This window comes from Coregonus clupeaformis, unplaced genomic scaffold, assembly GCF_020615455.1.
Source record: "Coregonus clupeaformis isolate EN_2021a unplaced genomic scaffold, ASM2061545v1 scaf0165, whole genome shotgun sequence".
In the NCBI taxonomy this organism is placed as follows: Eukaryota; Metazoa; Chordata; class Actinopteri; order Salmoniformes; family Salmonidae; genus Coregonus; species Coregonus clupeaformis.
In genome coordinates, this window is record NW_025533620.1 from 348845 (window position 1) to 372945 (window position 24101).

A 24101-nucleotide genomic window follows, 5' to 3' on the forward strand; every position below is an offset into this window, starting at 1 on the left:
TTCTATTGATATATGCAGGATGACACATCCACTTCTGATTTCTATAAATAACCAGGCTTTCTGGACTATGGGAATAACCTCAGAAGGTATCTCACTTGCCCTCAGTAGTTGTTAAAATGACACACTTTGATTTAGCATATTACAGATACAGGTCATATGCCCCTGAAATAAGAATAAATATGCCATGTGCCATGGCTTCAATGATCCACAAACACTGTGGGTTTGTAGAGGTGTTGACTGCATAATAAAGAGTAAGCTACATGCCCACATTCACCTACAGATGTAGGATCTTCATTTGAGCCAGATTGCTACAGCAACAACAACTAAAATCCTGCAGCAACATTAAATGTGAATTATTATGTGGATTATATAATTAATGGACATTTTTGTAGGAGTTTATACATTTTTCGTAAGGGAAAATCAAGTCTGGAATTTCAAAGTAGGAATTACAAACTTCAGAAGCCTTTTCAAACTTCAAATACACTGCACGTTTAAAATTTCCTGCATTGCAGTAAAATTCTCCTGCAACAGGGTGATCAAATTAAGATCCCACATTTGTAGACCATCGGGAAAAAACACATTTTCTTCTCAATCTAGACTTAAACACAGCCTGGTGAGTCTTTCTCTCCCCTGTAATTCCCATTAACATCCCAGTGAGTAATGAGTCTTAGCTGATTAAACATCTTCATCCCTCTCACACACTGATTATCTAAGCCAGAGTGCGATATTCTATTTTCAGGAGGGATAAGAAAACAATCACTACTAACATGAACATGCACACACCTGGACATGCACATACGCGCGCACACCCACACGCACGCACGCACACACAAACACAACACACAGATGGGATCGTTCTCACAAGTCTTCCCAGTTTAAACCCTAAGCTAGATGAAGGATGGTGAGGGGGTTCTGGGAGGGGCTGACAGTATAATTTCACAAAGTCCTCAGATGGAGTTGTTCAATGCCAGCAGTACTTCATGAATTAATTAACGACATAGTCCTTTGTAAATGAAATACTGTGTTCAGTGAGATCTAAAGACTTTATTACTTTCAACTTTGTAGAGGACAGCAAAAACAATTGTTCTGTTTTATCAAGTGTTCATATTTTCTCCCTGTTTTCTTCTTTTCCTAAGGGCAAATCTTTTCCAATATTGTTTGCGCCAAGAAAGCCAGCACTGTCAATTTAGATTTGGCTGTGATTAAATAGCCTACCAAGTTAAATTCAATGTGACATTGCCCCTGCTGTTAAGAAGCCTAAGATTATTTTTATTTGATGGAGAGAGGAAGAGAGAGAAGAAGAAGATAAAGTGGGAGAGGGAGAAAATTGCCCTCACATAAATGTTCCATAAACCAAGGCTCTTGATCATGAAGTCAGCGATTTGCCCGATTAATAAAACCTCCCTAATAAAAATTAGTTGTTCACTTGACTGGGGTTACCAGCTGTATGGACCAGTTAGGACATCTACATGTCAGCCTTTATAAAATATCCTACACCATACTGTCTTTTTCTTATCCTTACTGCAGGGTTCTTCAATGGAGGGCCGAAACACCTCTGTTTTTCATCCTCTCCTTCTAATCAGGGGCTAATTCAGACCTGGGACACCAGGTGAGTGCAATTAACTACCAGGTAGTTTCGGCCCTCCAGGACCGGAATTGAAGAACCCTGCCTTACTGTTTTACCCACTACTTCTCACCCTCAGTCTCATACAGTATCTTCCGTTCTCTTTTTTCATTCCATTCTATATTTTCTTGGTCTAATATTCTCTCTGTTTATCTTTTGCCTCCTCTCCCCAGTGTTCACTGAGGAGAGCTAGCAGCTCTGTTGGGGTTCTCTATCTTGCATAGGGAGCCTGCTGTTCCACCAGCCCTCTGCTTACACCAGTGGAGGAGATTCAAATCAAACAGCAGAAAGACAGAGCCACAGGCTGTGAGAGGATGGAAGGGGACATGGAGGAACTGCATGATTCAACCTCCCCTCACCACCAGCACCGGCCTGTTTCCCATCCATCCCACCTCCTCTGCTTTACTAAGCCATATTTAGCAGACGTTGATAGAGACCTATTCAAAGGCAACCCTGTAATTATGATATCACAGGAGACCATTGCCCTTTGAGACATGTTTGTAGATGGAGAAGAGCGAGAGGACTTGAGTGGCTATTACATTTCCCTATAGCTGTTGACATGGTGATGTCAAGGTTGAGGGAGAGGACGAGGTTGAAACACAAGTGTTTGATTTCTTAACACGTACTTTGCACAGAGAGAAAAAAAACTATGCCATTGAAATAAATTTGGTTAAATTGGTCGGGATATCTTTTTCCTGGAAAGGCCATATTGTGCAGAGGTCATGATGGGGGCAGTGTTAAGGGGGATAGGGTGGTAACCAGCGGCGACATAGGGTCAGACGAAAGTATGTATCACGGTGGACATGCATGCTTTGAGGGTAATGCAGAGTCAGACACACACAAACAGTCACACAGGGAGCCGATCCTCACCGACCCTTTAATAAGCTCTGAGGGACAAGAGGCTCCGCGCACGGCTTAGCTGGAGGCCAGGAGAAACAGGTGGAATGGTTAAGTAGATGTCAGGCATTGGTCCACCTGGTCTTGTTCAGAAAATAGGGGATAAAGGTGAGTGTAGAGTGTGTGTGTGTGTGTGTGTGTGTGTGTGTGTGTGTGTGTGTGTGTGCGTGCGTGCGTGCGTGCGTGCGTGCGTGCGTGCGTGCGTGCGTGCGTGCGTGCGTGCGTGCGTGCGTGGTTGTATGCGTGCGTGCTTGGAGCCCTTAAGATTTCCAGAGCCAGCACTGTTGAACTAGGGACATCAGCAGAAAGAGAAGGGGCTTTCACACAAGGTTGCTTGTGAGGTTTATTCTCTTGGTTCACTATTTGTTATCCTTGTGATATTTGATACACAACCAATATCACAGACTGCATAAGGGAGTGAGGGGCTCGAACAGCAGGTTTTCTGTGTCCTCTGACTAGACAGTTTCCCAGATCATCTCATAATGCAGCACAGTTCGTTTTGTATTGAGCCTGCTGTATATAAGTCCCCTCCTGCCATCCATGGGATGCATAAACCCATCCTCCGTCAACAGTAATGAGACTCCGATGGGAGGCACACAGAGTCATTCAAATCCCCTCTGCAAGAAAAAGTCAACACACTCATGCAAGCAATTAGCAAACAAAAAAAACGACGCACTATTTGTCAAATGATCCATCTGAAGCCCGTAAATTGCCTCGACCGGATTTACATACTGAAGAATAATAAGTACAAAATGTATTCTAATGTGACAATGAGGGACCTGACATGGGGCTGAATAGTGATGAGCATTAGCGTTCTCGAGGAGAGAGTATTTGCATTCAGCTCAAGGCGTGTTTATACATATACAGCAATCAGTGCTATAAGGGAGAACCGGAGCCCTTTTGTAGAAAAGCTGCCCTCTCGTCCTTATTATGGCAATAATATAGCCAGTTTATTCCTCACTTGTGACAAAAATTGGCATTGCTTTTGGCAGTACTGCTGGGCAGTAGAGTTGAATGGAGAGTCATGTCAGCTCACAAGGTTGTGGTGGTTTTATGACCCTTAAATAAGAAAGTGGTAGGAGAGTAAGGAGACCTAACCAATAACCAATGCCCACTGTAGGGCTGCCTGACACTTGAAAACAGCAGACTGGCTTGACCTCATCACAGCCTGGGGAGCAAAAAGGGAGATATAACAGTAGGAAGAGATTATCATGCAGAGCAACAATCTGTAACAATCAGAGACAGAGAGAAATGCCCTGTTGGAGTACTATCTACTATAGTGTACATTTTATCTGTTGCATATACATCAGTATCTATAAATATCTGGTTATTTTTTTGTCCCTGTTTTTTTAGTGGTATATCTGTGTCTGTTTTCTCTGTAGATGGACTTCAACTAACCCATTTCTTTCCTCTACACCGTGGAGCCATGGTGCATCTCTAAGTTGATGTATGAGCCGATTTTCTGCAGCATTCCTCTCCTGTGTACAGTGTGAGAGAAACATTCAGCAGTGCAGGGGCAAGGGAATCATTACTCTTGATATCCACTGATGTGTCTTGACCTGCTTTCCGTAAATGGGTAACACACACACAGTCTTTGTGTTCTCTACAATTTGTTCACCGTTACTCTTTTAGACTATAAAATACAAAAGCCGCTGCTGGAAGCTATTGTATGAGTGATTCCATCTGTGTTTGGGTGTTGCTGAGATGCCAGGTTTAATTCATTTTTCACACTGTTACTAGCCATAAAGACTAGTAGCCTTTACAATACTAATGTTTGGGTTGGGGATTATAACTTTGTCCACTATTTTATTCCAACACCAAATATGAAAAATTCAAGGTCTACTGTTATTCCGTGTAGGCCCAAGTAAAATCCTAATGAAACTGACAAAGAACCTGAAAGATAAAAGTCAACAGAGACCATCAACATTTCTTGGTAAAAAAATATGATGAAGTTCACTGCTTTTGTGTAGTTGAAGAGAACTTGTCCTTCAAAACAGTCTCTTGATATTAGCTTTAAGCCATCAGTGTGAGAAAAGAGATGATGCCTGCCCTATAAGTGGTATCAGATATAGACTGGCAAGGGGCACCGTAGCAAGAGCTGACAATTACCCGTCTTTAATCCAGCCCAATTGAGGGGGACCCCCCTCCTGGGCCTGTTGAGGATGACAGATGGTATGAGATATTGCAGTCATTAAAGCAAGCAAACTGTGGCGGATGACCCACCAACACTGTACAGACTCCATCGATCTGCCTCCGCAGCAGGGTCTGGGTTCGACACACTCTGAAGAATGCACACACTGATTCTGCCCCCCTGACTCCCAACAAAGTAGAAAAGGGGCAACTAAAAGAGATAAAGCAAGGAAATGTATAAGGATGAAAGCTTTTGGTGTAAGCAGCAATTCTCTGTAGACTTACTACTGTCTGAGGGTAGGGACTTTATGGTTCACAATTAATTGCTGCATCTAACCAGCTAAATATCTAACTTAGTTACACAGTCATGGATTTTCTGTAAAGATCCTGTCTACTTCACGTTTTAAAATAATAAATTAGCTCTCTGCGATCAGAGGTGTTCTATTCTTGAGAGTGACAATAATAGCCTGCTTCCGATAAAGGATTTCAAATAAAGCTTTCTACACAGAACTTTTAAGGGCTCAAGCCATCCATTTTTGTCCGCCATCTGTGACAGATCTAACACACTTCTCTCTCCTCAAACAGAGCTGTCTCCAACCACATTGGCTCTTCTTTTTTACTGATCAGGTAAAGAAAGGCATGTGTGATGGCAAATGAATAAGCTTATATGAATAGCTTATATGCGTTTTTTTCTCAGTCAAATCTACCTCTCACGTACGTCAAAGCCATTGGCCCCATTTCATGCTAGCTATTGTGCCATGCCAAATGTGAGGTTCAGCTGAAGCCAATTGCTCCACAGATGGTGTCTGGTAGATCAGTTGAAGACAAACTTTATTCGGTAAAAAAAGCTTTTGGTCCTAGTTTGTCCATTGATTGTGTTCTAAGCACATCGTGGTAATTTTATGCCAAGAGCTTGACTGGCAGAGAATGGATTTTTTTTTTGAGTCCTTGTCAGTTGTGATTTCGTTTGTAGCTTTAGCTATGGGCGCCAGGCTAAACTTTGTCAGTAAGCAAAATGTGACACATAAGAGATGAAATAGTACTATGGGTATCTGTCTGCAGCACAGACATTTACTTTCCATTTTGTAGCTGCTCTGTAGCACAACAACCACAAGAGCACACTCTCACTCCCAACAGAGTGCCTCATGATTATCATTGCCAGGCTGTCAGCATACAGTCACTGATGTATCAATTCAAAAAATGTCAATGTCAGTATGTATTGATCGGAAATAGTCTGGTTTTAGTCTGCTGACACTGGAGAAATATAATGGAACTAGAGGAAAAACAGTCCTCCAACATGCCTCCTCAACTCCCTTTTATTTCCTTCACAGTGACCTCAGCTAAAACCCCATATATCCATTGTGCTGATGGCTGGCTATTTTAAACGATCTTCACTTACCCAGTTGCAATTAGCAGCTCCAAAGGATTTAATGTTCGACCCACTAGTTGACCTAAGCAGGCACATTCCCAACTGATCAAACCTGTCTGAAACTGCACTAAAGCTCACAATAAAAAAAGTTGTTTGGCTCCTTGGCCAAGATGATTACCAAATTAACATGTGTGTGAATGTAAACAAGCAATCACATATGCGCGCACACACACAGGGCTTGTTCGACATTGCAGCTGACATTGCAGGCGACTGCGGACTGACTGATCTATCAAACCTTGCATCGTAAATAACTACCGGTACTCATTATTATTTGGAAATCAGTCAGTCAGCTACAATTTACCCACAACGCATCACAGATTTGAACACGGCTACACACATGCACGCAGAAGAGTGCATTCAGACTCACCACATACTTTTGTCTGCCATCTTCAAGTCATGCAAGGACAAGACACAAAAACCAGGACAGCAGACACAATTATTTATTCTACAGTATTCTATTCTAAATCAGAAGTCAGGTGTTTTCCCCACAGAAATATAATTACTATTTCTATAGTTTTCCCCTTTCTTTATCTGCACAGCCTCATTTTTTAAACTGCCTTCCCTCAGATTACTTTCTGTGCCCTTCAATACCCCTGGCCAGCCTCCATCATGTTCAGAACAGATTTAGGTACCACGGGTTGTGAGCAAAGATTTCCATTTTCTGTCACAAATCCATTTGAGGTCCCGTTTCCTTCTCTCCCTACACACACAGGCATACACACACACAGATATACACGTAGGGCTGTTGCGGTGACCGTATTACCGCCACACCGGCAGTCATGAGTCATGACCGCAGTAAAATTCCACGTGACCATTGAGTCACGGTAATCTCCTCTTATGCACTCTGGTAGTACTTTGGTAGTACCCGACTCGCTAACGACCATCAGGTCGCTAACGGCCTGGTACTCAGGGCTCTATTGTCCCTCTAAGTACTCTGACATCAATGCAAATGCAATCAAGAATCACATCAAACATTTATCAAAACACTATGTGCTTTCAAAACTCATCTCAATGTGATTGATCAATTTGAAAATAAGTTCAACAACAGTATGAAACTGAGTGGAAAACATGGTAGTTGTGGATGTTGTTTCAAAGCCTAACACAACGGAATGGACAGTGCTTTCTAAGGTGATGATTAATTCAAAACAGCCATAAGCATATTAGAGATTATGCATTCGCATAGGCCTATATATGAACCCAAGCATGAAAAAAACCCTGAATTAAAATGATTGTGTTGTTACAATACATAGCCTACCGCATATTACGCATGTCTTTGGACATAATTGGTCTAGTATATACTCCAAAATTCAACAAATTCTAGTAATTGCCTTTGAGTGTGGACTGTATTATTATGCATACTGGATGGACTGTTACATTATGCTACGCTCCAAACTTTCTATCCATGAGTCTGGGAGAGAACATATAGGCCTGGGCTATACTGTTGGTTCATTGATTGTGCAGGGCGGCTTACAGAGTTAGCCTACAATTATATTGAATTTGTATTTCATTTTGAATAGCCTAGTAATAGGGCATTTTATTATTTTCATAATTAATAGGATGACATTATGACAGGTATATCTCACTGGTCATCCCCAAAGCCAACAACTCCTTTGGCCACCATTCCTTCCAGTTCTCTGCTGCCAATGACTGGAACGAATTGCATAAATCTCTGAAGCTGGAGACTCTTATCTCCCTCACTAACTTTAAGCCTCAGTTGTCAGAGCAGCTTACCGATCACTGCACCTGTACACAGCCCATCTGAAATTAGCCCACCCAACTACCTCATCCCCATATTGTTATTTATTTTGCTCATTTGCACCCCAGTATCTCTATTTATCATCTCTTGCACATCTATCATTCCAGTGTTAATACTAATTGTAATTATTTTGCACTATAGCCTATTTATTGCCTTGCCTCCATAACTTGCTACATTTGCACACACTGTATATTTATTTTCTGTTGTATTTTCGATTTTATGTTTTGTTTTACCCCATATGTAACTCTGTGTTGTTGTTTTTATCGCACTGCTTTGCTTTATCTTGGCCAGGTCGCAGTTGTAAATGAGAACTTGTTCTCAACTGGCATACCTGGTTAAATAAAGGTGAAATAAATAAATAAAAAGAATAACTTTAGCTACAGACACATGCATGCACACACACACACCGTGTATGATACAAGTTTCCCTTCCTTACAATATATTCAGTGGAAATGGCAATGTGAGGGACACCAGGAGAATTGCAGGCTTGACAAAGTCATGGGGAGAAGTGGAAGTTGCCTGACACAGCTAATTAACAGCCAACTGGAAGTCATTCTTAATTAAAATAATCTGAATTCTCATTCTCATAGCAAATTTAAAAAATAAATCATAGGAAGACAAAGGAGTCTTAAACTTCTTATTTAAAGATTGGAAGAGTATTCATTAACTTATATTTTTGTCACTAACTGTTTTTTAAAATCAATCAGATCAGCTATTTTGCCATTCATTGGGCAAAGGGTCAGAATTGGGCTGCCTGTGTGAATGCAGCCATTTAGGCCTATCAAACTATTCATAATAGTCTGTTGTCAGAAAGTGTCATGGCATAAAATGTTATTTTAGCATAAAACCTAAGAGAGAGGGGAGCTGGTGTTAGTGTATTTGGACAAAAGTGTCGGCTATCTGCCCCTCGTATGACAAAGCACTGGTCACAGTAGTTTGAGGACAACAGACAAGCCCTTCCCTCTCCCCGAGAATGATGGTCACTGCTCGTTCCTGTAGACACTCACTATTTATAAAGTACACCACTTCAAACAGCACTTTCTACTTTCCTCCATGGCCCATAGCTCTCGTTTTGGTCCTCCTAGAATTCTACTCTTTTATTGAAGATAAAACATTTGCCACAAAAGCCCTGCAGTTTCTTTCTCCACCCATTCTGTTTGACATCTATAGCATCTCACTGAAACATTGAGGAAAATCTATAATAATCCCCTGTATAGTTTCTCAATGCAAAACCACACATTTCCTGAACGGTGAGCGGTCCTACCAATAATTGGTTCCTCAGTTTTGACAGAATGAAAACCCACCTGGACCCTGTTCATAGATTATTTCCAATATCCAGACAGTGTACAGACCTATTATTGACAAAGTTATATTTATTTGGCATTCCTGCAGCATTAAAAAAATAAAGAAAAAATGGTTGGTTTTATTGCCACATACACTGGAGCAAATTAGGGTTAAGTGGCTTGCTCAAGGGCACAGACAGATTTTTCCCCTTGTCGGCTGAGGTATTCGAACCAAGGAAATATCGCCTAATGCAGAAATTACAGATATGCTATGATAGGGTCAAGTCATTCACTAGCAACAAGTCCTGCCAGGAATAAGCAGAAGGGGGAAAGTAACGCCTTGACATGACACATTCCCTTAAAGCTTTTTCCCCATACACAAAACACTATGAAATATAAGAAATGATCGATCCCTAGGTTATTAATGGGTACAATAAATGTGTATGTAAAAACATTAAATTCAACAAAACCATTTCACATACAATTAGTCCATTCACCCAGTCAAATGCTGACCTAAATATGGACTTTTGTCAGTCTGTACTCATCATCAGATTAAAAAAAATCCATCACTGGGCAGATGTTTTCACTGAAATAATGATTACCAGCACCATTTAATTCAGTTTTGGATTTGTGGAATACATTGGTCTATTGAGGTCTGCCTGGGACACCTCATAAGAGGCAGTACAACGTGCTGTATTTCACAGGGGCATGTTGGATTAGGTAATTAATCAAACTGCCTGTGGTGTAATGAGGTTTTACCAGCCTTTTAATCCCCAGGAAATTAATCAACTGGAATTAAACAATTGTGAGCATCTTATAAAAGGTGAAGCCTTAAGCCCCTAAAACCAATAAGCCGCCTTCCAGATTTTCCCCTCTCTCATCTGTCCTGTGTCCAGGTGTAAAAAACGAATAGATCAAAACATATATAAATTCTAATTTTATTGGCTCATGATTTTTAATGTTTACAGTGCTTTCAGCAAAATGTGATAAAGGAATGACCAGAACTACAGGTGAGGGTGAGACACTAACTCAAAATAAGGCAATGTGATTTCCCCCAACACAAACACAAAATAATTTAAAGCAGTGTCATCTTAACAATATCCATAACAAGAAATCATACAATATCCACCGAAAAAAGTGAAAAAACATTTGCGAAGGACATTTGAGACTCATCATTAGTGTCATTGTGAAAATAATTCAGTTTATTAGACTCAGGTCTCCACAATATCAGTATACTAAAATGAGAATTGTATTAAAAAGCCATGTTAAAAAAGCATTTAAAAATACACATACCCACTCACAAGCTAGTGCAGCAACATTTTGCAAAGAGGTTAGAATAAATAAAGTAAAAGTGTGTTTGTGCATGTATGGCCTACAGAACAGGAGGACGGGTCAGTATCAGTACAAGAAGGTGCCGAAGCTGCCCATGCCGTTTCTCCTGAACTGGTTGTCCTGGATGGAGACAAACATCTCCTGGGAGAGCAGGTTGTCATCTGCCTGGGTCACTCCCAGCTCCTTCAGCCTGCTCTTCTGGCATCGCTGCTTTTTGGCTGATGTGGCCACCAGCTCCCTCTTGATGGCATCGTTGCCCTCCGTGAACTCTGGAGGAACGTCGTAACAAGACGAATAGGAGACTGGTTCCTTCACAGAGCAGTCGTCCACCACGATGAGGGGCACGTCTACATCTACCTGCATCTTCATCTCACCTTTCATCTCCTCTTCCCCCTCTTCTTCTTTATCCAGTGGCTCATCTGGAAAATAACATGAATCAGTTCATGACAGGCTTGTCAACACCTCACTGTGACATTCAGACTTAATACCACTACTTCCACTTCCTTCTCCATCATGACATTCTGATTTGTCATGTTTATGAAAACACCACATCTTCCTGTGAAATATTACTACATTCTGTTCAAATCAGACTGACAGTGTATTCTAACAAAGACTGCCCTTTGGGATCAATCGTAGATAATTGCCTTTTCAAATCAAAATGCGAACAGCCTCTTTTCAACGTTTAAAGTGGGGAATGGAGTGTTGAGAAATGTTTTATTTACAGCTTTTTTTTGTTGCTAATTCCAGAAGGGAAATAATGCATCATAATGGACATCTTTTCAATAACAACGCAAACGACAATTATTACCCAGTTGTTGGCTTAGTAGTGTCTCTGCAAAACTGATTAATTCTGTAGATAACATTTTTGAAAGGTAATCTGAAGAGAAGAGATTTGTTAATTATTATTTTTTTTAAATAACAATTTCAGCCATTTTCACTCATTCCCCTGTCTGGGGTAGAGGTATTTATTCCTGTGTACTGGGTTCAAACAATAAGGGACATTCCATTAGAGGACGTTGGAGAGGGAGAGAGATGAAAAGAGAGTGCTCCAGATGTATTTTAAGCCATGCCACCTTCAGCTGGACCTTTTATTCTGCAGCTGCCCTGGACTGAAGGTCAAGCACATTTTCTCTCAAACTTTCCAGTGAAACTAACTCAGCCTTCCAGAGATAGTAAACCCATTGATGTGGGGAAACACTCAGTAAGACGTGGTTAGTACCTAGTCTCGCGTGGCAATCCTTCCCAATCCTGTCTTGTTGATTCTACTATTGGAAGTCTGGAGAACTTCAGTATTGGATTATGTGCTTGAATGGGAGTGCTGGCATTCAACGTTCAAATTAGATTGGCTCTAAGTATAAATGACATTTCCCCTCAGTGCCATTTCCCAGTTTTTTCCTTGTTTCGTCCAAGTCTCTTTTCCTACCATGTAAGACAAAGTTTTAGTAGCATGTGCGGTGTTAGTATTGTTTCTTAAGCTTGCTAGCTTCTTGCAAATCAGAATAACGTTCAGAAATACAAAACTCGATTTGGAACGCCACCGATGCAAAATGTGACAGATTTGATGTGTTAATGCATCACTAGTTTCCATCTAGACTCTGTCGTACTCCACCCCTTTTTATCATATTCCTGAGGAGAACTTCCCCAGGCTTTGGAACTAGTTAGTACCAGTTGGGATGTCTTCCTGTACAGCTGCAGCATCACTAGGTTTGACCAGGATCACTCCGTATCCCTCGTTGTTGTGGATCACATTGTTCACCATGGTGATCTTGGGCATGGTGTCCAGCTCATCAGCAAAGTCCTGGGGGAAGAAGGGATGGAGGAGGTTGACAGATTGAGCAACAGAGAGAGGGGAAAGACAAGCATAAACAGAGTCATCACGTCTGTCTTCCTGCTTAAGTTGTCCTGGCCAAGTCCAACACACCGAGCAGAGAGACAACAGGAAGGAAAGCCCTGTGTGAGGGACCGATAAAAAACACACTACTGTTCTATCCTCAGGGAATGAGATAAGACCCCAGAACTCGTCTGGAGTTAACTAGGGAAATAAGTCCATATTTGTTTTTGCTGTGAGTGTGTACGCATTTTAACATAATTCTCCACTAAATTCAATTTTGGTTGAGAGAAGATCATGCCACAGGCTTGGAATTGATCCTAGAAAGAGATGCATAGCATAGCAGGACGTTCCATTGATGTTGACGGTTTACTGTGGAGGTTGAATGTGCTAGTGCTGGGAGCAGTAATATACAGATTGAAGTTCTTCTGGTCTCTCACCTTGATCAGGATTCCTTCTTTGCAGTGATGTATGCCATTTCCCACCATACTGCAGACACTGCCAGGGTAAATCTCCACACCAGCTCCCTACAGCACAACCGTTATCAGCATGTGGAGACACAGCTAGGCTACTGCACAGAAAAAAATAAAAAATAAAAGCACAACGCCACCATGAGAGTGATGAGCGTCAATGACCTCTCACCTTTGAGCCGTAGAGGTCACACATGTTCATGGTCAGGTGGGCTGACGTCCGCACAATGACACCTGTCGTCTCGCACTGAAGGACACAGTTCTCCATCTCCAGCTTACCCTGACGAACACCTGGAGACAAGAGGGAAAGCCCATTCCAGCCTTGTCCCTGACATCCTTAGAGAGCTCTTTGGTCTTGGCCATGGTGGAGAGTTTGGAATCTGATTGATTGATTGCTTCTGTGGACAGGTGTCTTTTATACAGGTAACAAGCTGAGATTAGGAGCACTCCCTTTAAGAGTGTGCTCCTAATCTCAGCTCGTTACCTGTATAAAAGACACCTGGGAGCCAGAAATCTTTCTGATTGAGAGGGGGTCAAATACTTATTTCCCTCATTAAAATACAAATTAATTTATAACATTTTTGACAAATGCTTTTTTCTGTTGTTGTTTTTTGTTATTCTGTCTCTCACTTTTCAAATAAACCTACCATTAAAATTATAGACTGATCATTTCTTTTTCAGTGGGCAAACGTACAAAATCAGCAGGGGATCAAATTCTTTTTTCCCCCCCTCACTGTATATGGCTGTTGCCAGATGTTAAGCAATGCCAGCAGCTTAGGCAGAATTATTCATGCAGGCCAATGGGTGGACTGCCAGTAGAGTTGGGGGGAAGGGTAGATGTAGAGGCAGCATCACATTGGGAGAAGGACTAAGAGGACTCACAGAGGATGCCTTCGATAGCGTCGTGCTGGATGAACTTGACGTTGGAGATCTTCACGTCGGCTCCTGTTGACTCCACAAACGAGTCCCCTTTGTTCTTCTTCTCAATCACCACCTCATCAGGTAGGCCGAACCCTGAAAATAAAGATTTATTAGCCTACATCAGGGCCTAGAATTTACTTTTTGGTCCACCAGCCACTGTAGCAGGTAGATTTAAAGATCTACAAGCCACTCAGACCCCCCCCATTCCCACTAATGACACCAACAAAAAAAAGCATGCTTTGTAATGTTTCTAAAACAAATGCATTACTAGTAAGAAGTAATGTGATATATTGTTTCTTTTCATTTTTTGTGACCTGAGTATTTTAACCAAAATATCACAGTTGAGACAAATGTTCACCTGCCTCTTCAAGGGCGGGAGGTTACCATGGTAATGCAACTCAGTCATGTTTGTGTCTGTGAGACAGAGAATGACTAGTAGCTACGTTGTCTTCACTTCCATAGCAGTTGAAACTCAAACATTGAAAAACAACCTAGCTTGTGACTTTCGTTTCAAGTAAATTAGACCAACTTGTCTGTGCGCAGCTCTTCACGTGCACACAGCCCCCAGCCAGGCAGTGTTGCAGCGCGAGGTGAGATAGGCTATAGGGATTCATAGTTTTGACTTTGTGCAATTAATTTACCAGCTATGAAACAAAGGCAGAAATACTGCAGCTTTTATTTTGCTATAATTGTGATCATACTTTACTATTTTTATTCACAAACACGCATGAAATGCTCGCACTGTGGACCCTGACCACCCGCCAACGTGGCTGGTGAAACAGACATCTTACCCGCCAATGCCAAAATCTACCCACATTTGGCGGGTGTTAATTTTAGGCCCTGGTTTACATTAATCTCTGCAGTGTAGAATAGATGAATGGGAGGAGACAGGTTAAATAATGATTTTCATGCTCAACAGTTTCCCCTGTGTATCAACAATGGTCCATCACCCAAAGGACATCCAGCCAACTTGACAACTGTGGGAAGCATTGGAGTCAACATGGGCCAGCATCCCTGTGGAACGCTTGACACCTTGTAGAGTCCATGCCCTGACGAACTGAGGCTGTTGCAAAATCTCATTGCAACCAGTGGTGGAAAAAGTACCCAATCTTCATACTTGAGTAAAAGTAAAGATACCTTAATAGAAAATGACTCAAGTAAAAATCCACTTGAGCAAAAGTCTAAAAGTATTTGGTTTTAAATATACTTAAGTATCAAAAGTAATTGTAATTGCTAAAATATACCAAGTAAAATCATTTCAAATTCCTTACATTAAGCAAACCAGATGGCACAATTTTCTTGTTTGTTTAATTTACAGATAGCCAGGGGCACAGTCCAACATCATTTACAAACGAAGCATGTGTTTTGAGAGTCCGCCAGATCAGAGGCAGTAGGGATGACCAGGGATGTTCTCTTAATAAGTCTGCGAATTAGACCATTTTCCTATCCTGCTAAACATTCAAAATGTAATGAGTAATTTTGGGTGTCAGGGAAAATGCATGGAGTAAAAAGTGCATCATTTTCTTTAGGAATGTTGCGAAGTAAAAAAAATATAAATAGTAAAGTAAAGTACAGATACCCCAAAAAACAACTAGTATTTTTATTTAAGTACTTTACACCACTGGTTGCAACTTAATATTAGGAAGGTGTTTCTAATGTTTGGTATAGTCAGTGTATACGTACGTATTGCGATTCGATACTGCGATTTTATTGCGATTTGATGTTCTAAACATATTGCTCACTATATGTCTGCGGCAGAGAGCCATGAAGAAAAGGCATTTTGATCTGTCATGGAGATAAGTGTTGAACACATGTTGGCTCAACACTTAAAAAGAAGATGGCGAACAAGCTATAGAATGATGAGCTATAGGTTGTTGCAGGTACAGCCGACTAGCGCTAGCTAATGTTAACTACCTAGCAATCACAGTATCGATAGAAAATCGGCAAAAATAATATAGCAATACTCCACTTACTATATCAATTTTTCCCCATCACCAACTGTACATAGAAAGAAGATTATCATATCGAATAAATTGCATTTGCTCCATCTTTGCATGCTGACAGCTGGGACAACTGGGTCATGGCTCAATGGCCAGTGTTGGTTCCGAACACTCCTTCCAACCTCGTAGTGGTGTACATGACAAGTAGCAATTCAGCACAATCCCAGGCAGGCAGCACTGTACAACAGTGCAGAATGTGATGGACAGTGTTCTGACGGCTAGGGTTCATTATTCTCTGTTCCTTGACAGCTGGCCTGGAGACAGGTGTTCCACAATGTGGCCAACAATTCTACAGCACTGGCTGGGTTTCACACGCTGCCATTGGAAAGGCCAAAGGCTGAATATCGATTTGTAAAGTCATAGGGCCATGCACACTTCCAGGAGAGGAAAACCCTATTCCCAGTGGGCTTCATGACAGGCAAACATGTGCTACTGCTTAGAGAATGAATGAAAAACAAATGCTAAAATGTGTGCACTGATTGCAGATCACAAATGCATTATGTTCTTAACAAGTGCTGACTAACAACCTCCTCACTAATCAATTCTAATGTCTCTTCGGGAACACACTCTTCTGAAATTCTCGCTATGCTTATGAAGATAGAGCGGAAAAATGCATATGATCAGTCTTTGATACAGCAATATCCAAAAAGCAATAAGCGCCTCTGTGTGCCCTGCTCCTCTAAAATATCAAAGGCTCTTTGGTGGGAGGGAGAATTATATTATGGTAATCCAGCGGTGGTCTAATTGAGTTGCTCTTCTCCTGTCGTGGTGCAGTGCCAGGCAGCGCCGCATCTAATTTCCCCTTTATCTCAGCTTTCAGGAGTTTTCTAGCACCACAGGGGGGCAAGCACATAGAAACAGACGCATGTAAAAAGCCGCTCCAATCTCCCCTCTGCTCCCTCTGACTCGGCAGGCCCCCCTATTTGCATAAAGAGACTGACACGGCGCCTCTGCTCTGACCTCTCCACGCCCGCGCTAGCCTTCTCTATGCATTACTATCACCCCCGTTCAAACGCTTACTGCGCCATCAAGCTCTCTGCTATACATTCATTTCACTCCATGTACTGTATATTGAGTGGTTGTTTTACCTTCCAGAAGCATTAACATGCCACATAGTACAGCCAGTACCGTAAAAGCATCAGCAGCAGGTGAACACTTGATTGCATCTGAAACACTTACGCAAGTGTTCAATATGAAAATAACTTCCATGGCCATAACAGTACTTCGCAGCACATTAGTCATAGCATAGCAACATATTCTTTAGTGACAGAAAAGGATGGAAGGATTCAGACAACCTGCTAAATGTGTTGAACAACTCACTCACATAAACATTTTTTGCAATGACTGAATCTCAGACTTGGATGATTGGAAAACAGAAAATCAGAAGAGGCCTCTTGCTGGATTCAGGTAGTGGAATATGGACTTTTGAACTACCAAGCCTCCAGATTCTACTCCTCATTACCTGAAACCAGCAAGAGGCATCGCTGGCTGGCTAATAGCAACAAAAGACACATACATACCAGTGGAGGCTGCTGAGGGGAGGATGGCTCATAATAATGTCTGGAATGGAGTGAATGGAATGGTATCAAACATGTGTTTGATACCATTCCATTCACTCCATTGCAGCCATTATACTCCATTTCAGCCATTATTATGAGCTGTCCTCCCCTCAGCAGCCTCCACTGATACGTATATGTAACTGCCAAAATAAAGGAAACACCAACATAAAGTGTCATAATAGGGTGTTGGGTCATGAGCCGGAACAGCTTCACTGCACCTTGGCGTAGATTCTACAAGTGTAGAGTGAACTCTTTTTGAGGGACGCAACACCATTCTTCCACGAGAAATTCCATAATTTGGTGTTTTGTTGACGGTGCTGGAATCTCCCATAAGTGTTCAATTGGGTTGAGATCTGGTGACAGACAGCCATTGCAAATGGTTAACATCGTTTTAAATCAGGAACCACACCTGTGTGGAAGCACCTGCTTTCAATATACTTTGTATCCCTCATTTACTTGTGTTTCCATTATTTTGGCAGTTACCTGTACATACATACAGCAGTAGTGCATCCTGCCATTATAAAGGCTGCTTTCAGACATGTGAAACATTACCTTCCACCGATATGGAGTCTGGGATACTGATGGAGCTGTTGACATTGTAGTGTCCTGGAAGGATGATGACCACGTCTCCCTCGTAGCAGGCACTCACAGCCAGCAGGGGCTCACTGTGAAACTAACATTTAACACAGAGCAGTTCCAGTACACAGTCTGTCTGTACAACACAGATCTGCACTCATGACTAAACAAAGACAGACACAAAAACACACATTTTCTGCTTCTGACATCTCAGTGGAATAAAAAAATCAGGCGAACAGACACAGCTTCTACAAATCCAGGAACTAGGGAGGTCAAATAAAAGACAGCCCAAGCACCTCAGCAAATCCCACAAATCCCTGCGCATTAGACCTATACACAAGTGTGACATGGTTAGAGAGCATAACCATTGGGTTTCGTCTCTGGTCATCTCATTAAACAGACCATTTGAAATGGAAACCTGGGCAAACTTAAATTTGACAAAATACAATATGCCTAAGAAGGGACAAATGTCATAGATTTAAAAAAAACTATTTTATTTTTTTGCCATACCTGTAGTTCAAACTCTTCCCCTGAGAATTCGGGCCCTAGCTTGTCTGCCATCAGGCTCTGCAGCTGGCTGACTGTAGTGGAGACAGACACGACATGGACCATCCGGCCGCCTGAGGCACGAGGCCCCTTGGCCCTGCACGACTGCTGCCCTGAGTTCACCTTGTATCCCAGCACATACCTGCAGTGTCAGGAGAGAACACATTTATGTAGACGAACACAATGGTACAGCATTGGACAGAGCAGAATGGATGATCTTCCACTTTCCCATAGCCTCTCGGAGTATAGGCCCAGGTGTGCATTAGTAGTAGCTATAAATTCAATTGCTGTCCCCCTTTTGTATTCTAACCAGAATATGATGCATTGAACTGGACTGTAGTGTTATTCTGTGAGAGGTTTTGCTCTCAACAGGGGCAGTATAGGTCAAACATGCTAGCTCAGGGACACAGAGCTGAATCCAATAGCCTTTACTCAGTCTTCTGTTAGGAGACCAACTCCCATCAGTCACACAACTACTCCCTCAACACACACACTCTGCAGAGGCACTGGTGGCCTGTATCCCCCTGGCCAGCTACCTGAGCAGCGGGTTCTCGATGATCCGGAGTTTGCGCTTCAGGGCCTCCATCTGCTCGTACATCCTCAGGCCATCCACCATGGACACGTTGTCCAGCTCCGACTCAGAGTCGCTGCTGATGCCGTTCCGCAGGCTAGAAAACTCCTGGAACTTCTGAGAGCAGCGTTCCAAAAGAGAGTGATACTCTGCCACAAGTCCAGCAGGCACCCGATCCTCCAGAATATCATAAAACCTGCAGGATTGACACAGCCACAGAGGGAGAAATACTTATTTTGTTTTCCTTTTTTAAAACACAATCGCATTATGAGGTGTCTTGAAGGACTGTTGGGAACAAACTGTTCAGCAACATTGAGGGCAACAAGAGGTTTAAGGTGGGGTAACTCTAGAGGAGAAGCTCAGAGCACAACATTGTTTGTTTGATGGCGTTGTCCGTCATTTGAAAATGTTCTTAACCATTATTTGGAGAAAGAAAAATACAGGTGAACATCAAGATTCTGAACAAGGGGGGTCTCCATTCTATCTAAAAATCCGGTCTTGATTGGGTTACAAAGACTATTTCTTTGTCTAGCAGATTAATGTTCTTAACCATTATTTGGTCCCGTGTGAATCAGTTGGTAGAGCATGGGGCTCGCAACGCCAGGGTTGTGGGTTCGATTCCCACGGGGGACCAGTATGAAAAATGTACGCACTCACTACTGTAAGTCACTCTGGATAAGAGCATCTGCTAAAATGACTCAAATGTATAAAATATATAAAAGCAAATCGTGGACATAGTGTCCTTGTTATAAAATAGCAGCTGATTGGTCCCACAATAATAAGCTTTAGGTTTTCTGCTGAAGCCAATAAGATATCTTAACCCTCATCTCCACCCGTAAATATCCAACCATAAAAATATTATATAGGAGACGCCACAGCATGCTCACAAACCCCAGGTACACACTGCCATCTAGTGGCCAAGTAATAATCTGCACCCTCTCACTGCAACAGCCTTCCAGCTCCAACCATTAGACATGGAGCTTGCTCAAGTGTGCCTGAACTGCACTGATTTGCAATGCTCTACAGGTTCCTATGCCATATGGCCGTTTTGATAGCGGCATAAAATAATGGGTTCAACCTAGCCGTGTCATTGGCAGATCTCAACCAATACAGCCTAAATGAGAATGTGCCAATCTAGCCCACACACTGACTAATCTTCCCATTCCCCCCACTATCACCCTTCTACACGCACAGCCTGAGGCGGGGCTCCACACATCTGACGAAGTAGTCAAAGTCATCATCCTCGTCCTCGTCGTCCCACTTTCTCCAGATGTGTTTGTAGAAAAACCTGAGAAGAAAAGGTTTGAGACAGTTCAGACAAGAGATTTCTCAGCACAGAAGCAGAACCATTTGTTCCAGTGTATTATCTCCCTTCAGGGTATTTCTCAGTGTATGTGTTTCACCATGAAATTTGAACATACCATTCTGTTATTTAATATCACATAAGAACTAGTCCACATATTTTTTTCTGCCGCTGTAATGTGACGGGTGATGTCGGTTCTGTCTTATCTGTCATGTCCATTGACATTATTTTGAGTGTTTTTGTCATATAATAGCTGAGAAAATGTGTTTGCAGTGCATGGAAGTAGTTGAGTCAGCTGATAAAGAAAATAAAAAAGGGGCCAACCAGCAGAGTGAAGCCGTTTTGAGCATTTTTATTGTGTGCATCTCATCTGATCCCCGGTGGTATCCATGGAGACACAGGATGCAACTGCCAGTAACCAGCCGGCCAGACGGAAAGAGAGCCTAGCAGTGCTAGCTAGCTACGTCTATGAGAGGCAATGCCAACAACAGGTCGGCGGGGGGGCGGGTGAGTGAGGCAGAGGCTCCATACGAATCTCCATAATGCTGCTGTGTAAACTTTATGAACTCCCACCATCAATGCGGGTGGCGAGTCTGCATGATCAAGATTCTGAGACGTAGCTACCAACATTGCCCATTCAGAACTCTGCTGGGAAAGTCCTGCTCTATATTGCACTCACAGATGTTTCTGATGTTATTACTGTACTGTCATATTTGTAGGTGGAACAACAGGCTAAAGTTTCTGGTAAGACTATTTGTGCCTAGTGGGTCTACTTTGTTTATGTCGTTGTTGTTTTAAAGGTGCACTATACAGCAATCGCTCTGCCATTTCCTGGTTGCTAAAATTCTAATAGTTTGCCTAAATTCAGTTTATGTGACAAAACAAGCAAGTATAGTATAGATAATCATTGCACCATCTAAACCACTGTGAAATATATTTTCCATAACCACAAATATTGTATTTTCAGGTGTTTAAAGCTGGTGTACCAACCTGAAAGTAAAAGACTTAAGAATGGGAAGCATAGAAATATTGCACATAGAACAGATCTACCGCCTCTTAGACTTGCGTTCAATGAGAATGAAAGATCTATAACTCCCATTTCTATGTGATTTTGGCCAGGTCGCCCAAAAACGTACATATTGCAGCTTTAACCACTCCAAAAAAGAAGTTCCCTCACAGGAAAAATAAAGTTATTCTAAAGTTCTATCAAGCGGACCAAAAGACAAGCATGAAAAATTCACACACACATTAAGAGAAGTTAAAGTCAGGCCCACCCAAATTGAATGTCAGTTCCACACCATTCAAACTGCTAAAACAAGAGGCCTGTTTCAATCATTTTTATAGGGGGATGGGACAAATCGCCTTCGGCACTTTTTCTGATGCTTTCTCCTCTGACTTGGAAATAATAATTGTGGCTTCAACAGCCCTTTGAGAAAAACCTTAGCAGTTTAAAACTTAACAATAGGGTCTTACCGGAGATGCTCAAGTGCCAGTGCAGTCTGGTCAAAGTCCCCAGACTCATCAAACACCACATGGAGCTCCTGCAGAGGCAATTTGTACAGAGTGGCCTCTAGGAGGGTGTTCATGGCCTCCTCTGTCAGCTCACAGCCTCTTGTCTCACACTGCAGGGGCACCACCAGCTTCACCTGGGCTTTCAGCTCTTTATAGTTCACATCCACCACCTGAAGAAAGGGGAACAAGTATGAGGTTGTAACCTTCATATGACAATTTTTCATGGGTGAATGGTTAGGCTACTTCTGCTTCACTGGTCAGATCCAACCATCTGTATAACATTGGAAAAAATAGCTGTTTCGCATTGTTTAACCAGACATCTGGATTCAGATTCACTATAAAACTGCATCCAGAGTACAAGTGTTCCAATTCATTCATGCAGAGTACAAAGCACAGCTTCTTTTAGACATGTCTCTTGCTGGGCAATCTTTCAGGTCGAAGTGACTTACCTCCACTAGCACATCAAACACGTCTGTGCACCACTGTGCCTGCCAGTCACAAGGCTCCAGAACCTTCTCCAGGTAGTCAGCTGTGAAGGCCTTCACCTCTGATGTTTTACAATCACCTGTCCAAAACAACAGCAGTCAGTTTTATTTACTTTTATTTCCGATTTGTCACTGGGAGCCTTGAAAATCGATCAATATGGTTGTAGAATAGATGTAAGACCGTAGGAAGGTTACATACCTAGCATGTAGTCTTGATAGGCTTTGAATCGCTCGTAATAAAGTAGTTCATTTGTCTGAAAGGTGTCAGGAAGGGATGCATCTCCTATGCGTTCAGCACGTTGCAACTGAGTACCAGCTATATCAGTGTTGAAGTAGTCTGTGCCGCTGTCACCATCCTCCTCCTCCTCATTCTGGAAAAGTCCTGTGTTGGAAGAGAAAGTATAAGTTAGATTGATATCTAATTTTCTACTAGGTTGCATTGTGTAAAGTGGTTTCCTTTCCTTGTGCCCTCTCCTCCATCATTCACTGATCTGGCATGGCCTAGCAGCAGGTAATGATGAAGCCAGGGGAGATGAAAGATCCATTAATAAGTACTGAGTGAGACAACCATTTTTCTCCTCTATTCTTCTAACAGTTCTTTGAAATACAGCAAATAGGTTAATGAGATATACCTAGCCTTATTTGCTGTTATGAGTCAACGGTTGGTGGAGTTGCATGTTTCGCTAGTTACAGTACAGTAACGTTAGTTAGATAACGTTACTTAATTTACTTACCTAGCTAACGTTAGCTTGCTAACATTATTAGCCAGTTAGCTAGGCTAGCTGCACGGTTGAAATGAGCAACAATAGTTATTAAACAAACCTTGTCTGACAACATCTCCTTGTCGCAAATTCAAATCTCTGACATCCTCTTTTAATTCGACATTTGACTCCAAATCCACTTTGTCGGGCTTGTCCTGTCCACTTTCACTTGAATCTGCTGTCGACCTCATTCCATCCGCCGCCTTGTCTCCTCCTGCTTCAAGCTGAGGCTCCGTCATACTAGATGAACAACCGTCTTCTTCAGCCATTGTAAAACTTTCAAACTAGCCACAGCAGAGGTCTAAATGTATAACAAAATCCAGCCCTGAGTAGTGAAATGACAGGGGAACTAGCTAACTAATGGTGCCTTTGGTAAAAAAAAAAAAAATGCACTTTCACACAAACAACATTGTTGCTAATTTCAAAATTTCCCCGGTTTAGGGAGTCTCGACCAATGAGCATTGACGTTGGCTAAACGTGTGGGGTGGTTCCATTGATGGGCGTTACCAATAGTAAACCAGTTCTTTCTTTCTACATATGAGAGAAAATGTATCACAAATTGTAAATAATCTTTGATAATATGTTAAATCAGAGACATTTATATCCAAAGGAAATGCCTGGTCTTCCCTATAGCTTTGACCTGTTATATTGTTGCATATGGGAGGAAGCTGAGGTACACACTTTGACTATTGAGATGCAGCCCTAGCCACTGAAGTTCATACTATTGTCCAGTAGGTGTCAGCAGAAACATATTTTCAAGAGTTTTTCAAGTGAAATCAACCAGGTCAGATATGAAACAGATAAAGAGACATGATAGATTAATTGATCAATTAATATTTATTATCAATTACATCAGACAGTATTATCAAAGATTTAATTTATTTCAAAAGGGTTGAAGTGAGCTTGCTGGTGATGTAGAAAATAAATCCTCAGTAAGGAGCCAAATAGAGGCCTTTTGAGTTGAAAGATTGCATGTTCATATCTATTTTCTTGATAATTGTAAACCCTTGTGACAATATTCCAGTATGTTAAGTGTTATTTATCGTTTTTTGAGACCTTAATGTGTGAGGAACACATGTTCTGTGGGCGTTCACAGATGGGCTGTCATTTAGGCTGCT

At 41.9% G+C, this 24101-nt stretch overlaps 1 protein-coding gene across 1 annotated transcript; it reads right to left on the reverse strand.

The window, feature by feature from the left end:
- Positions 1 to 10065: 10065 nt before the first annotated feature.
- On the reverse strand, positions 10066 to 23402 carry LOC121582332 (SHC SH2 domain-binding protein 1). The gene is made up of 13 exons (XM_041898051.2): positions 23045 to 23402; positions 22422 to 22604; positions 22187 to 22302; positions 21699 to 21907; positions 20115 to 20210; positions 18888 to 19118; positions 18316 to 18493; positions 17782 to 17902; positions 13632 to 13763; positions 12922 to 13040; positions 12720 to 12806; positions 12117 to 12249; positions 10066 to 10870 (listed from the first exon to the last, which is right to left on the reverse strand). The coding sequence occupies exons 1-13, from the start codon at positions 23250 to 23252 to the stop codon at positions 10518 to 10520; spliced, it is 2166 nt and encodes a 721-aa protein (XP_041753985.1). The 5' UTR covers positions 23253 to 23402; the 3' UTR covers positions 10066 to 10517.
- Positions 23403 to 24101: the final 699 nt, after the last annotated feature.

Coding starts and splice junctions, on each gene's coding strand:
- LOC121582332 (XM_041898051.2), bottom strand. CDS start 23,252: ATGGCTGAAGAAGACGGTTGTTCATCTAGTATGACGGAGCCTCAGCTT. Junction 22,605..23,044: donor AGGAGATGTTGTCAGACAAG/GTTTGTTTAATA, acceptor CTTCCAACACAG/GACTTTTCCAGAATGAGGAG. Junction 10,871..12,116: donor ACAGGAAGACATCCCAACTG/GTACTAACTAGT, acceptor GTTATTTTCCAG/ATGAGCCACTGGATAAAGAA.